We start from the raw sequence: 16,857 nt of genomic DNA, 5'->3' as shown, positions 1-16,857 counted from the left end.
TTTTTTGAATTTAAATTAATAATGTTTTATTTATTTATTTTGGTTATTATAAAAGTATTCATAATATTATGTTCTTCTTAAAACCAAATCTTTTAGTTCATATAAAATAAATTATACACGTCAAGGTCCATAAATATTGTAATAAATTAATAATTGAAGGTCTTATTTATATTTTATTCTACATACATGTTTCATTAGATATATTAGAAGGATTTTAAATTTAGACAACTTCATTGCTGCCAGAGCCCAGAATTGTCATAACATTGACCTCAGTAGCTTGCATTGTATCCTAAGGGATGCTCTAACTTTAAACTTACAAAGTAAAAGTTTCAAACTTGAATAGAGCATGCAATCCTTATACTTGCTTTTTACTTTTATATGTTGTTATATTTTGCTATGCCTGCCATCAAAGCATCTACCTTGTTTCCTGGTTTGGTTAGGTCTCTGCCTTTGTGGGATTCTTTCTTCTTTTTTCCATTTTGAATGTGGCGGCACGCAAGGAATAAGGCATTACCATTAGAAATACTACACTCTAGTTATTTTATAAGCATTGGCCTTACTACATCTTTCTTTGTTATAGCCAAAGTTCCCCTTTCCTTTTGAAACCTATTGTGGTAGAGGTGCGAATCGGAAAGAGAGATGAGTGAGTCTGAAAATTTTGGGCACCAACATCCACTGGTGTTTAATGAAAAGCAGAGCAATCAAAGTGAAGAAGCTTGCTGCTCAAGGTGTGGGGAGGAGGTGTCACTGTCAGCTCCAAGTTTTGGCTGTGTGGAGTGTGGGTTTCACCTCCATAAGAAATGTGTTGAGGCACCCTCGGAGATCAATCACCCTTTTCATCCCAAGCATCCTCTCCTCCTTCTGCAAAATTCACCTTATGTTAATGGAGACTGCATTTGCAATATTTGTGATAAGACATGTAAGGCTTCCATTTATCATTGCTCTTGTGGATTGGACTTTCATATCACATGTGCTTTATTTACATATAACATTGCTCAAAAATTTTTTGAAGAGCTTCAACATGTTGCTCTTGAAGATCCATTGATTTCCACCGGAAATGATGGTGAAGAACTTGAAAGTTTTCAGTGTTTCGTGTGTTGGAAACCGTTGCTAAGTTCTACCTACTTTTCTCTTGATTGTGGATTCCATCTCCATAAAAAATGTGCTGAATTACCTCTCAAAATCAATCATATGTGCCACCACAAACATCCTCTTGTTCTACAATTTAATAGTCAACGGTTTTCTTGCAACATATGCCAAGAAACCCAAAAAAGAGGATATGTTTACTGTTGTTTGCCTTGCAAGGTTGCTGTTCACATTGAGTGTGTATCAACCCCACCCCTGCCCATCGTTGAAGATAACAGTCATCAACACCCATTCACCCTGTTTTGGATACAATTCCCTTTCATTTGTAGTGCATGTGGTACCGAAGGAAATTGTGCTGCCTACATATGTACTACATGCAACATTATAGTTCATAAGAAATGCATTTCATTGCCACACATCATCAAAAGCAGGTGGCATCACCATCTCATTTTTCACAAATATTTTCTTCATGAAGAAGATTTGAAGTATTGGGATTGCATAATTTGTCACGATGAGGTCAATGCAGAGCACGGCAGTTACTATTGTTCAGATTGCAAAATTATTGCCCATGTGAATTGTGTGACAAAAAATGAAACCTGGTATTATATAGTTTCACCTGAAAATGAAGATGAGAAATCTATCGATAGTTTGGCACTTTTGCCTGGTGAATCTATTGACTCCATCACTTGTGTTATTGAGAGGAATGATGCTGGAGAAGCCACAAAAATAAAACATTTCAAGCACATGCATGAGTTGATGTTAAGTGAGCAAATTGTAGAGTATGATAAGTATTGTGAGGGGTGCATGTTACTTATCTCAGCTTCCTTTTACTATTGTTTAGAATGTGGTTTCTTTCTTCATCAAGCCTGTGCTGAATTACCTACGATGAAGCATGTTTGGTTTCATGACTGCCAGCAAAGTGTCCTCATCCTCACTTCAGACTACATTTTTAGATGTCGCTTATGTCAGCACATATCGAATGGCTTTGCCTATAAATGTAATGAATGTGACGATCGTGTATGCCTTCTATGTGTAACTCTAACTCCTGATACTCTAACATGTCAAGGACATAAACACCCCCTCCTTTTTTATATCGAGTATGAAGGGAAGTGTTGTGCTTGTGGTGGTGATATAAGAGCAGCATACGGTTGTAAGGATTGCAATTTTGCTTTGCATCTTTCATGTGTTGCAATACCAACTATAGCTCGACACAAATTTGATGAACATGTTCTTGCACTCACTTATAGTGATGATAATGATTATTCAGAATGTCATTATTGTGACGTTTGTGAAGAGGGAATAGATCTAAATTATTGGTTTTTTCATTGTGCAACTTGTGAAACTTCTGCTCATAGGAGTTGTGTTCTTGGACACTATCCATATATCAAACTTGGGAGTATCTACAAAGAAGGAGATCATCCTCACCCTCTCATCTTCGTGAAGAAGATTTATTACTACCCTAAGTGCATTGAATGTGGTAAGCCTTGTCAAGATTTGGCTCTCGAATGTGTTACTTCTGGATGCAACTATATTGTCCACTGGAGATGTATAGCACCAAATAATTTATGATGGTAATTTCACATCTCGAGAAAAATTTAGATGGAGGTCTTATTGATCAAAATACTTGAAAACTTCCACTTCATTTGCAGGAAAGCATAAGCAGAGTATGGTCCATACTTTGTTACTTGTAATGCTTGTTAGTTTTGTAATTGTAACTTATTTTTCAATTATAAGTTTAAATGTAATGTAGGCATCTGAACTTAGAATGTGTGAGGCTTGGATTGCTTTTGATTATTCACTCTAGAAATTCCCTTTAATTTGACAGTGTGGTTGTAATGACAATAAAGTTGGTATATGTTGTGTGGTTTAAATGTATCACTTGTTGACTTTTTATGAAATTATGATTACAGCAAAACCTTCATTGCACATTACCCTGATTTATTTTCTTTTGTTCACCTTGCTGATGATTGCATTGGTTTGGAACTTTTATCATGGAATGATACACTTGCTGTCTCCCAATTAGAGAAGAATGCTTTTCTGCAAATGGAGGAAGATTTGAAAAATAACTGTTTAGCCTTTCCAATAGGATTTACAAGGGGTTTTGGATTGAAGAGGAAATGCGTGGAGTGGTTAAAAGAATGGCAGAAACCACCTTATACTCCACTTTATGCTGATGCCTCTCACTTGGATCCACGTACTGATGTGTCAGAGAAGAGAATCGTGGGCGTGTTTCATGAGTTTCTTCACCTTACGATAGAGAAAAAAACTGAACGCCAAAATGTGAGTAATCTACTTAAACCATTGTCACTGCCTCAGAAGTTTACCAAGGTGTTTGAGCGCCATCCTGACATCTTTTATATTTCCAAGATGTGTGATACACAAACTGTTGTTCTTAGGGAAGCCTATGATTGTCAACGACTTATTCACAGACATCCCCTTGTTGATATTAGAGAAAGATTTGCAAGCATGATGAGAAAAGGATTTATGGATAGGAGCAGGGGCTTATACAAGAAAACTGCCAATGTAGGTCTTGAGGACCCATCAAAGATTGTTCTTGGTGATAAAGCTTGTGGAAATGGTCTTGATTCTGAAGTGGAGTCAGATTGTGATTTATTTTCTGAATATGGTTCTGATGACTCAATTAATTGCCCTTCCTGAATTTCTTTTGAAAAAATGTTAAGATTCTGGTATTGAGAAGGTACATGCTGCGAATAAGTTGTCAACTTTCCAATTCATTTGGTGGATGACATCGTCAATAATCACAGTGCACCCTGTCAATAAACATATATTTACACCCTCGTAGCTAGATTGGGTTCTGCACGCCTAGTAGGGAGTTTCAGGGATATTATCTGATTCTTTTACTGAATTGTACATTCCTTCTTTGGTATAGAAATGTCCATGATTTGACTGGAATAACCACTTTTGAGAAATTTTTAATATTTAGCTTCTCTCAATGTTTATACACATTAGCTTGAACAACAAAGGATGCCTGAGAAACAGGAATCACTTCGCAATCTGTCCTCATCTATCCTCCATCTGCTGTAGAGGCTTGGTCAGTGATGGTTCGTTGTAGTACAAAAGCCCAAAGCAACCCTGCTCTTTGGTGGTAAGACAAATGTTGATAAAGGATGCTCCTCTGTACGGAGGAACAAGGTATGTTCACGACTTTTGAGTAAAATTTGACTCTTAAAATAGCTATCTTTTTGTCTGAGTCCAGCTTGTAGGAAACAATTTTCTTGATTGACTCGTAAAAGGACATTTTGCTACATATAGTCATATTCCTATAATTGTTTGATGATTCTTATAGATGACTGACTTAAGATGTTAACCTACCATTAATAAAAGGCAATAGCTGAAGCACCCATTTTGATGCTTCTATTAAAGCATCTGTCCGAAGTAAGAACAAAAAATGTTGTAGATAGAAGTACTTGCATTTCCATGGTTCTTTGCTTCAACGATATCTGCCCCCTTCTTTATCCACCAGTCTAAGCTCTGCATCTCTTAATTCTTCTTGATCTCACTCATGATGACCTCATAGATTTTCATGTCTCCTTTAGAAAGCAGAACCATTTCCAAAGCTACCAAAAGCAAAGTGTTAAGGTTGACTTTTTTCCTTCCTTTACCCACCTTAAAATAAATAACTTGCAGTAATTTTGAGTAGTTAGATCTACCAATTCATATTTTTGTGTCTTAAATTATACACGATTAAATATAAAATATATTAAAATTAAATATGAAAATAATATGAATACTATTTATATTTTAAATTTGAAATATGTATACATATATATTTAATAATCGTATAACACGATAAAACATAATTAACACATTTGTTAAATATATCAATATATGACACAATACGATTAGTAACACATTTAACACGATTAAATAAAAATATTTATAATTAAATATAATTTTATTATTGTAATTTAAAATCAATAATTATAAAAAAATTATAACAAAAAAATGATAATAACATCAAATATAATAAAATAAAATTTAAAATTAAAGTTAGACATGGCATAATTACATTGTTATCTTTATAAAATTTAAAATTTTTATTAAAATAATTGTTCAAAATTATTTAAGTAAGGTTAAAATGGTTTTTGATTATTAATTTTTAACAAATTGATAAACGTGTCATGTATACATGTTTAAACACCATAATATGATTAAACACGATAATATACTTATACGTTTATACATTTAAACACCAATAAAATTATGTTGATTCAAAAAATGGACTCCTGCATCTGAATATGAAATGAAAAATTGCTTCTTAACCAAGGATCTAAAAAAAAACTAAGTTTCATATGAAAAAGTCGCAAAAAATCCAAAACAGCTAAGAAGATCGGATGGTAAAATGTAGTCTAATTTGTATATAAATAATCAACTTATTTGTGCAAAAGTTAAAAAGGGACCTAGAAAGCACTAGAGTCAATTGTTGATGGATGCTAAATAGGACCATGCTTCACATGTTACCTCTTTTTTTTTTTTGACACTGAATGTACCCATGGTCATCTCCCAAACAATCCACACTACATTCATTCCATATAAATGTCCTATATTAACTAAACCTTATAATATTACACAACCAGACATGAGTAAGTTAACATATTTGGGTGTAGAATTGCCTTGAACTCAAACAACATTGAAGTGGAGGCAATTGAACCATAGAACATGTTTTTCCCCTTGACCAAAAACAAACAAGAACTTCCAGCAACAATGGAAGTGTTACGGTGTTACCCGCAACATCATCATTGCATTAGCCAAGCTAATACAAAAACCCATAGTTTAACAAATTAAAGGATCCACAAGACATATTTTAACAATATTATTGCTTTCCTACTCAGGTGGGCAAAGAAATAGTTGCTGGTCACCAATTTGTACAATAAGCTAAAAAGAATGATATTCACAACACAGACTTGACTCTCACCTGACAACACTACAACAATACCAAAAACTCTCAGGATAAACAATCATAACACAACAAATGCAGTTAGCCAAAATATCAAATATTATGTAACTTATGCTTATAACTCAACAATCAAGATGCATGTTCAATAAAATCTAAGCTTTCAAAAATATATGGCTTCCCAAAGAAATGGACAAATACTGCTATCAAAATCATAAACAAATCCATAAAGAAAACCAGATCAATTTTACACAATCGAGAAATGGTTTTCTCTTTCCCATATAACCTTAAACAAATAACTATTTTTGCACCTCATGCCAGACAGGTCGCTAGCTCTGCAGCCATCAACTGTAGTTTTGACCCAACTGCTGTTAACCCCATGTAATGGTGAGTAATAAACCCCTTCCACTTAACATAAATGACACTGGGAAGGACCTGATAGCTCCGTGCAATAAGAAAGGGGTTAAAAAAAATGTCATGAAAATGCAAATGCAAACATCATACTTAAATAGAATAGTAAAATGTAGAAACAAATATTCACCAAATGTGCATTCCTTAGAATTTTATGCACATCCAGTATGAAGGAAAAAAATAAGTACTAAACCTCATATTAGAAGTAAAAACCACATGCATCCGGAAATCAACTATAGAACCCAAGACCAGGTACCAATTACTTTGTGAAAGGTTCACTTCTTGGTGAAATGAAATTTATACTGTTTTAACTATTTGATAAGGCCAATGGCTCTACTAATCCCATTTCATAAATTTATAAATAATATAAAAAAAATTCTTAGCAACTAAATAAATGAAAATCAACTGAAACCAAAACATGAGCTTACCCACTTGCATGTCAGTATTCTAATGATAGCCATAAAAAGGATATATGAATCTCATAAAATTTTCGCAGTGAGGGTTTTCAAAGTTATTTTCTTCATTCAACAGTTAAAAAATACTTTCTTCTTAAACACACATAAAATTTGACATTACTGGAATACCCAATTTCAAGTTTTTCTTATCATTTTAAAATTATGGGAATAAACAAGAGAAAAAAAAGTTTAGGGAAAAGTTAGTAGTAAAATGAAGTAGTTGCTTCATCATCAGCAAACAAGCAGGAAACTAATTACACAACTTCAGATCGACTAAAACAACTTAACTATAAAAAAGAAGGGAAAAGTATTTGCCTTAAAACATGGAAATCGAAATGGATACTTAATCAATTAACAAAACGTAATCTCTATCCTGCTTTTTCGATTGCTATTATTAATCAATTTAAACATAAAAAACATATTATCGTAAACATATTATGCTGGTTGAGTGTGATTACCGACGGAGAAGGAAGAAGCAGCAGCGATCGCCATGAAAGGAGAGAAAGACAGAGTAATCGGGAAGGGTTCAGAGGAGTCAATGAGAATATGATTGGTCCATCAAAATCTGCTGTTAGAAACTCTGTTAAGCACAGAACAGAGCAGAGCAGAGCTTATAAATCATGAAATCAAATGAGACAGCAGTTTCACACGTGTCTGTTTGTTACTTTGTAATCTTAGGAGAATAGATGGAGTAGAGGACATAACTGACATTTTCTCTTTTGGGCTAGATATGGCTGTAACGTTCACGGATACATTTCCATGCTGCTTGCTTCAACGACAACATATGCCTTTCTTCTCTATCCACCATTCTGAGCTCTTCATTTCTTTATTTTTCTTTGATCTCAGTCCTTTAAAAGGCAACACCTTTTCCAAAGCTACGGAAAGATAAGTGGCAAAATTGAGTATCGGAATTAAATAGAGGAAACATAAAATAATTATTATATAGAGTAGAATAAGATATAATAGAATAAAATAGAGATTCATATAGTTTGATTAATAAAATGAAATTTTAATTTTGACATTATTTCAGTGTTTGATTGATAAAAATAATTTTACAATCATAAAAGAATAAGTGATAAAATGAAGTCTTTTATTATAATTTAAATAAAAATTTTGAGCTTTTTGAAATTCATTGGTTTTTGGGATTGCTATTAGTAAATAATAATTTGTTATTAAATATATTAATATGATATTTATTTTATTATTGTATTATTTCTCTATTTTCATTTTCCAATTTTTTCTTTTAATTTATTTTTATTAAAATTATATTAATAATTTATTATTAAATTATGAATATGATTTTTTTTATATTTTCATTTTCCCCTTTTTCTCTTTTAATTTCTTTTTAATAAAATGCTTATTACATAGTATTAAAATATTAATATGATATTTTGTGTTAATTTTCCTTTTCTTATTTTTCTTTTACAATTTCTTCTTCTTTTCAAAATATTAAAAATATATTTAGTATTAAATTATTAATAATTTTATCATTAAAATATTAATATAATTTTTTATTTTTATATTTTGGAATCAAGGAAAAGGAAATGATAATTATAAACCAGGAGGAACAGTAGACAATTCAATTCATTTAGCGTAATGGTTTTTAAAATAGTTTCAAATATTCCCTACCGTATAATGTAGAGTTGCCTATCAAAATGAGTAAATTATGAAGCCCATTTTTGCTGCTTTTATTGACAACCAAACCAACGGTTATGTGACAAGATTCATTATATATATATATATAGATATAGATTAGATTTTGTAAGAATTTTAAAATATTGAAAGGATGCCAAAGATACGTTAATTACTACCACTAGTGTCATATTTATTATATACGATATAACATAGCCAAGCAAGTAGAATGACGACCGCACAGACAAATAATGCATCCAATTTAACAATAATAATAATAATAATAATAAAAGACTCGTTGCAGAATTGCTACTAACAAGTAAATATGAGCGTTGACCTTGATTCTTTCCATCCTCCCAAGAACCTCCCTCTCAAATCTCTCCCAATTTCCCAAATCCGGAAGCACCCTTCTTGGCTTTTAATCTCTTTTGCGTTGAAACCTTTCTCTTAACCTCCAAATCAGGGGCAGACACAAAAAGAAAGGAGAGATGAGTGAGTCTGAAAATTTTGGACATGAGCATCCCCTGGTGTTGAATGAAGGGCAGAGCACGCCCAGTGAAGAAGCTTACTGCTCAAGGTGTGAGGAGGAGGTGACACTGTCAGCTCCAAGTTTTAGCTGTGTGGAGTGTGGGTTTTACCTCCATAAGAGATGTGCTGAGGCACCCCTGGAGATCAATCACCCTTTTCATCCTAAGCATCCTCTCCTCCTCCTGCAAAGTTCACCTTATGCTCAAGCATTATTCTGCATTTGCGATTTTTGTGATAAGATATGTAAGGGTTCCATTTATCATTGCTCTTGCAAATTATACTTTCATATCGCGTGTGCTTTATTTACATATAATATTGCTCAAAAAAATGTTGAAGAGCTTCAACATGTTGCTCTTGAAGATCCATTGATTTCCACCGACAACGATGGTGAAGAACTTGAAAGTTTTCAGTGTTTCTGGTGTTGCAAACCGTTGCTAAGTTCTACCTACTTTTCTCTTGATTGTGGATTCCATCTCCATAAAAAATGTGCTGAATTACCTCTCAAAATCAATCATATGTGTCACCGCAAACATCCTCTTGGTCTCCAATTCAATATTGAAAGGTTTTCTTGCAACATATGCCAAGAAACCCAAGAAAGAGGATTTGTTTATTGTTGCTTGCCTTGCGAGGTTGCTGTTCACATTGATTGTGTACCAACATCGCCTGATAAAATTCATCAACACCCATTCACCTTGTTTTGGAGACGAGCTCCTTTCATTTGTGATGCCTGTGGCACTGAAGGAAATCATGTTGCCTACATATGTACTACATGCAATATTATGGTTCATAAGCAATGCACTTCATTGCCACGCATCATCAAAAGCAGGTGGCATCACCATCCCATTTTTCACACATATTTCCTTGATGAAGATCTTAAGAATAGGGATTGCGTAATTTGTCACGATGAGGTCAATGCGGAGCACGGCAGTTACTATTGTTCAGATTGCAAAATTATTGCCCATGTGAATTGCGTGACAAAAAATAAAAGCTGGTATTATATAGTTTCACCTGAGAATGAAGATGAGAAATCTATCGATAGTTTGGCACTTTTGCCTGGTGAATCTATTGACTCCATCTATTGTATTATTGAGAAGAATGATGCTGGAGAAGCCACAAAAATAAAACATTTCAAGCATATGCATGACTTGATGTTAGGTGAGAAAATTGCGAGGTATGATAAATGTTGTGAGGGGTGCATGTTACCTATCTCAGCTTCCTTTTACTATTGTTCAGAATGTGATTTCTTTCTTCATAAAGCCTGTGCTGAATTACCTAAGATGATGAAGCCTGTTTGGCTTGATTATTGCCAGAAAAGTTCCCTCATCCTTACTTCAGGCCACCTTTTTAGATGTCACTCATGTTATCACCTATCTAATGCCTTTGCCTATAAATGTAATGAATGTGACGGTCATCTATGCCTTCGATGTGTAACTCTAACTCCTGATACTCTAACATGTCAAGGACATGAACACCCCCTTCTTTTTTATGTCGAGTGTGAAGTGGCGTGTTCTACTTGTGGTGATGACATGTATCGAGGATACTGTTGTAAGGGTTGCAATTTTGCTTTATGTACGAGATGTGTTAGACTACCACTTACAACTCGACACAAATGCGATGAACATGTTCTTACACTCACTTATAAAGATGATAATGATTATTCAGAATGTCGTTTTTGTGACATTTGTGAGGAAAGAAGAGATTCAAATAATTGGTTTTATCATTGTGCAACTTGTGATACTTCTGCTCATAAGGATTGTGTTCTTGAAGACCTTCGATATATCAAATTGGGGAGTATCTACAAAGAAGGAGATCATCCACACCCTCTCATCTTTGTGAAAAAGATTTATTACTACCCTAAGTGCATTAAATGTGGTAAGCCTTGTCAAAATTTGGCTCTCGAATGTGTTACTTCTGGATGCAACTATATTGTCCACTGGAGATGTATAGTATCAAAACATTTATGGTGGTAATTTCACATCTCGAGAAAAATCTAGATGGAGGTCTTATTGGTCAAAATACTTGAAAACTTCCACTTCATTTGCAAGAAAGCATAACCAGAGTCTGGTCTATACTTTGTTACTTGTAATGCTTGTTATTTTTGTAATTGTAACTTATTTTTCAATTATAAGTTTAAATGTAATGTAGGCATCTGAACTTAGAATGTGTGAGGCTTGGATTGCTTTTGATTATTCACTTAGAAATTCCTTTTAATTTGACATTGTGGTTGTAATGACAATAAAGTGGGTATATGTTGTATTGTTTAAATGTATCACTTGTTGACTTTTTATGAAATTATTTCTATCTGATTCTTCCATTAACACTTTTTGTTGCTAATTTTCTTATGTGAATCATAAAATTTGAACTTGGAAACTGAAGATTAAATTTTTATTTTACTTCATTACACGTAAAAGTTTTCAGGTCAAATTTGAAAATTTTTATCATAATTTCATAAATAAGTTCAATTCTTTTTGAAGAAAAATAAGTTCGAATTTTAACTTTTCTTAAATGATAAAACAGAAAAATAAAAAATAAAGAAGTGATAGTTTAAACTTATGAAAGAGTTTAATCTAACTCTATTATATTGATAAAATTACATAAAACTCAAATCATATATGTAAATACAAAACATATGATTATTTAGGCATGCTATTTTTTTTCCAGGAAAGTAAAATTTCGGTCTCAATTACCAATTTTTCTAATTAAACTAGTTTTTGTACCTATATTTGGTAAATTACACTCCCATTCTGTTTACTGTTCAATGCAAGCATCTGAATATGCTTCCAAAAACATTCTTGCTCCTGCCATTCATGCACTCAAATTGTTATAAATCCTTACTGTACTTGGTTAATGCCTGAAAATAAAAGTGCTTTTGCTGCACAGAGACAAATTTACTTTCAAATTGAAAATTTCGCACGACTTTTTAAAATATTTTGCTTTCAATTTTTTTTTTTTGTAATGATTATAATCTCACGCTTCTCAGTCTCTTCTCAAGATTCAAACTTAAAACCTCTAAAAGGACATCCAAGTTTTAATCGTTGAGGTGTTTCAGCTCAGCCTCATTAAGGTAAGCAGATTTCATATCGCGGCATAGTTGCACTTTACATGTTTGATAAATTGTCTTACAGGAATTAACTATTTTTCCTTCCTGTCCTTTTTCTCTCGTTTATTTACTTTACAAAGCAGTATATGCAGAATTACCAAAAATCTTAATCTGGGTACTTGTCTTTGTCTCGTAGGTGTTGCTAAGGCTGTTTTATTGGTGAACTTGGGAGCATCTTATTATTGATTTATAATCATTTTTCTATTAAAATAAGGACATGGGTTATTGGTTTTTGTGTGGAAAAGCAAAAGTTTCTAGATTTTCATGTGGGTTGAGGATGGGATTTAATTACCAGCAGAATTTCAGTCTAGTTAATGTTATGTTGAAATGGGTTAAAGGTAAAGCCTTAGATGCCGTTATGGCTGGTGAAAGAGATTTAAGAGCAGCCTGCAATCTTGTTTCCATCCTTTCCTCTGCTTCCAATTGCTGTCTCCCCATTTACCATCTTACCCGGCATATCGGTCAACTCGGTCTGCCCCATAATCTTAAGCTATCCATATTTATGAGGAGATGCCCCACCATTTTTCATGAGTCTTGTGTGCTTGACAGTGGTGGCCCTCGTGTTCCTTGAGCGCTAAAGCCTTAAATCTTTACCATGAAGAAGTTGGTGTTATCCAGGAGAGTGTGATTGATTTGTTTCACAGGCTCTGCAAATTGCTGAAGCTTACCAAGGATAGGACCCTTCCTTTACAAACTATTGACCAGCTGAAATGGGATTTGGGATTTCCTTATGATTACAGCAAAACCTTCATTCCAACTTACCCTGATTTATTTTCTTTTGTTCACCTTGCTGATGATCGCTTTGGTTTGAAACTTTTATCATGGGATGATACACTTGCTGTTTCCCAATTGGAGAAGAATGCTTTTCTGCAAATGGAGGAAGATTTGAAAAATAACTGTTTAGCCTTTCCAATAGGATTTACAAGTGGTTTTGGATTGAAGAGGAAATGCGTGGAGTGGTTAAAGGAATGGCAGAAACTACCTTATACTTCACTTTATTGGATCCACGTACTGGTGTGTCAGAGAAGAGAATTCATGAGCTTCTTCACCTTAGGATAGAGAAGAAAACTAAACGTCAAAATGTGAGTAATCTACACAAACTGTTGTCACCGCCTCAGAAGTTTACTAAGGTGTTTGGGCGCCATCCTGGCATCGTTTATATTTCCAAGATGTGTGATACACAAACTGTTGTTCTTAGGGAAGCCTATGATTGTCAACGACTTATTCAGAGACATCCCCTTGTTGATATTAGAGAAAGATTTGCTAGCATGATGAGAAAAGGATTTATGGATAGAAGCAGGGGCTTATACAAGCAAACTGCCAATGTAGGTCTTGAGGACCCATCAAAGATTGTTCTAAAGCTTGTGGAAATGGGCTTGGTTCTGAAATGGAGTCAGATTGTGATTTATTTTCCGAATATGATTCTGATGACTCAATTAATTGCCCTTCCTGAATTTCTTTTGAAAAAATGTCAAGATTCTGGTGCTGAGAAGGTACATGCTGCACACCTATTCATTTGGTGGAAGAGATTGTCAATAATCACAGTGCACCCTGTCACTAGAGATAACGTGTAATTAATAAACGTATATTTACACCCTTGTAGCTAGATTGGGTTCTTCATACCTAGTACGGAGTTTCAGGGATATTATCTGATTCTTTTACTGGATTGTACGTTCCTTCTTTGGTACAGAAATGTCCATGATTTGACTGGAATAACAGCTTTTGAGAAATTTTTAATATTTAGCTTCTCTCAATGTTTGTACACATTAGCTTGAACAACAACGGATGCCTAAGAAACAGTAATCACTTCGCAATCTGTCCTCATCTATCCTCCATCTGTTGTAGAGGCTTGGTCAGTGATGGTTCATAGTAGTACAAAAGCCTAAAGCAACCCTGCTCTTTGGTGGTAAGACAAATGTTGATAAAGGATGCTCCTCTGTACGAAGGAACAAGGTATGTTCATGACTTTTGAGTAAAATTTGACTCCTAAAATAGCTATATTTTGGTCTGAGTCCAGCTGTGGGAAACAATTTTCTTGATTGACTCACAAAAGGACATTTTGCAACATATAGTCATATTCCTAAAATTGTTTGAGGATTCTTATGGATGACTGACTTAAGATGCTAACCTACTGTTTATAAAAGGCAATAGCTGAAGCACCCATTTTGATGCTTCTATTAAAGCTTCTATCCGAAGTATGAACCAAAAATGTTTGTAGATAGAGGTACATGCATTTCCATGGTGCTTTGCTTCAACAACATCTGCCTCTCTTCTCTATCCACCGATCTAAGCTCGTCATCTCTTTATACTTATTGATATCACGCATGATGACCTCATGGATTTTCATGACTCCTTCGGAAGGCAACACCTTTTCCAAAGCTACCAAAAGCAAAGTGGCAAAGTTGACTTTTTCTAGTTCCTTTACCCACCCTAAAATAAAGAACTTGCAGTGGTCTTGAGTTGGAGCCATACGTATTTAGACACCAAACCTTTTTGAAGAAGCAAGCAAAGAATTTTAGCAAGAGTTTCGTCTGCACCCGATCAGTCCTGCTATACTTATATGGGTCTTCACTGCAATCCTTGCTAGATCAGAAAAACGAAGTTAGCTAGGAAATGATAATAAACCAGCAGGATGAACACTTGACTATATTCTAGTTTCTGCTGCTTTGAGTGACAACTAAACAAAGGGTTCTGTGATATCATCCCCATGATGAATCAACTATAGATTAGATTTGATAAGAATTTTAAAACGAAGGCTGCCAAAGAAACGTTAATTACTACCACTACTGCGATTTTTATTATATTAATAGAAAAAAAATAATATAGCTAAGCAAGAAAAATGACGACCGCACAGAAAATACTGCATCAAATTTAAAGCAGGTTAAAAAAAAAAAAAACTCATTGTAGAAATACTACTAAGAAGTATAGATGAGCGCTGACCTTGATTCCTTCAATCCTCGCAAGAACCTCCCTTTCAAATCTCTCTATTCCCAAATCCTGAAAGACTCTTCTCGACTTTTGATCTTCTTCGCATTGATACGTTGCTCTAAAAGAAAGGAGAGATGAGCGAGTCTGAAAATTTTGGACATGAGCATCCACTGGTGTTGAATGAAGGGCAGAGCAATCAAAGTGAAGAAGCTTACTGCTCAAGGTGTGAGGAGGAGGTGTCACTGTCAGCTCCAAGTTTTAGCTGTGTGGAGTGTGGGTTTTACCTCCATAAGAAATGTGCTGAGGCACCCCTGGAGATCAATCACCCTCTTCATCCCAAGCATCCTCTCCTTCTGCAACATTCACCTTATGCTGACGGAGTGGGCTGCATTTGCGACTTTTGTGATGAGATATGTAAGACTTTCATTTATCATTGCTCTTGTGGATTAGACTTCCATATCACATGTGCTTTATTGACCTTTAGTATTGCTGAAAAATTTTCTGAAGAGCTTCAACATGTTGCTGTTGAAGATCCATTCATTTCCACCAAAAATGATGGTGAAGAACGTGAAAGTTTTAATTGTTTCGGGTGTTGGGAACCGTTACTAAGTTCTACATACTTTTCTCTTGATTGTGGATTTCATCTACATAAGAAATGTGCTGAGTTACCTTTCAAAATCAATCATACGTGTCACCGCAAACATCCTCTTGTTTTACAATTTAATAGTGAACGGCTTCCTTGCAACATATGCCAAGAAACCCAACAAAGAGGATTTGTTTATTGCTGTTTGCCTTTGCAAGGTTGTTGTTCGCATCCAGTGTGTATCACCCTCGCCCATCATTGAAGATGAAAGTCATCAACACCCGTTCACCCAGTTTTGGATACATGACCCTTTCGTTGTGATGCATGTGGTACTGAAGGAAATTGTGCTGCCTACATAAGTTGTACATGCAACATTAAGGTTCATAAGAAATGCATTTCATTGCCACAAATTATCAAACACAGGTGGCATCATCATCGCATTTTTCACACATATTTCCTTCATGATGAAGATTTTAAGAGTTGGGATTGTATAATTTGTCACCATGAGGTCAATACAGAGCATGGCAGTTACTATTGTTCAAACTGCAAAATTATTGTCCAAGTGAATTGCGCAATAAAGAAGGAACGCTGGTACTATATAGTTTCGCAAGAAAATGAAGATGGGAAATCTATTGATAGTTTGGCACTATTGCCTGGTGTATCTATAGACTCCATCACTTGTGTTATTGAGAGGAATGATGCTGGAGAAGCCACAAAAATAAAACATTTCAAGCATGTTCACGACTTGATGTTAAGTGAGAAAATTGCAAAGTATGATAAATCTTGTGATGGTTGCATGTTACCTATCTCAGCCTCATTTTACTATTGTTCAGAATGTGATTTCTTTCTTCACAAAACCTGTGCTGAATGACCTAAGATGAAGCATGTTTGGTTTCATCGTTGCCAGCAAAGTTTCCTCATCCTTACTTCAGACTTCATTTTTAAATGTGAAGTATGCAAATGCCGGTCTAACGGCTTTGCCTATAAATGTAATGAATGTGGGAATCATGTATGCCTTTGATGTGAAACTCTAACTCCAGATGCTCTAACATGTCAAGGACATGAACACCCCCTCCATTTCTATATCGAGTATGAAGGGAAGTGTTGTGCTTTTGCTGATGACATGGAAGTTGGATACTGTTGTAAGGATTGCAACTTCGCTGTACATGATATATGTATTTTACTACCCCATACCTCTAGACACAAATGTGAAATGTGA

The 16,857-nt window shown here is 34.5% G+C and overlaps 2 protein-coding genes, 1 long non-coding RNA gene and 3 pseudogenes across 5 annotated transcripts; 5 read left to right on the top strand and 1 right to left on the bottom strand.

Annotated features, from left to right (window-relative positions):
- The first annotated feature begins 567 nt into the window (after window positions 1-567).
- On the top strand, window positions 568-2,957 carry LOC18602526 (uncharacterized). The gene has a single exon (XM_018118925.2). It carries the CDS (start codon window positions 640-642, stop codon window positions 2,653-2,655), a length of 2,016 nt encoding a protein of 671 aa, XP_017974414.1. The 5' UTR covers window positions 568-639; the 3' UTR covers window positions 2,656-2,957.
- Window positions 2,686-3,914, top strand: LOC108661620 (protein WHAT'S THIS FACTOR 9, mitochondrial-like). The gene is made up of 3 exons (XM_018119082.2): window positions 2,686-2,691; window positions 2,837-2,853; window positions 2,997-3,914. Exons 1-3 carry the CDS (start codon window positions 2,686-2,688, stop codon window positions 3,742-3,744), a joined length of 771 nt encoding a protein of 256 aa, XP_017974571.2. The 3' UTR covers window positions 3,745-3,914.
- Window positions 3,915-5,955: 2,041 nt separating this feature from the next.
- LOC108661653 (uncharacterized) lies at window positions 5,956-7,736 on the bottom strand. 2 transcript variants are annotated; one of them, XR_001927411.2, is made up of 3 exons: window positions 7,577-7,718; window positions 7,326-7,447; window positions 5,956-6,436 (listed from the first exon to the last, which is right to left on the bottom strand). It is a non-coding gene; the product is annotated as an uncharacterized LOC108661653 (long non-coding RNA). The 2 variants fall into 2 exon arrangements; XR_001927410.2 differs by having other exon boundaries at window positions 7,326-7,736.
- A 1,088-nt stretch (window positions 7,737-8,824) lies between these two features.
- LOC108661799 (uncharacterized) lies at window positions 8,825-11,106 on the top strand (annotated as a pseudogene).
- Window positions 11,107-11,827: 721 nt separating this feature from the next.
- LOC108661800 (protein WHAT'S THIS FACTOR 9, mitochondrial-like) lies at window positions 11,828-13,693 on the top strand (annotated as a pseudogene). The gene is made up of 2 exons (XR_016025863.1): window positions 11,828-12,091; window positions 12,264-13,693. The product of XR_016025863.1 is annotated as a protein WHAT'S THIS FACTOR 9, mitochondrial-like (transcript).
- Window positions 13,694-15,181: 1,488 nt separating this feature from the next.
- Window positions 15,182-16,857, top strand: LOC108660469 (uncharacterized; annotated as a pseudogene).

Source organism: Theobroma cacao, chromosome 4, assembly GCF_053813885.1.
Source record: "Theobroma cacao isolate CCN51 chromosome 4, ASM5381388v1, whole genome shotgun sequence".
Classification (NCBI taxonomy): Eukaryota; Viridiplantae; Streptophyta; class Magnoliopsida; order Malvales; family Malvaceae; genus Theobroma; species Theobroma cacao.
Note: the sequence above shows the minus strand (reverse complement) of the source record. Positions and strands in the feature narration are given on the sequence as shown.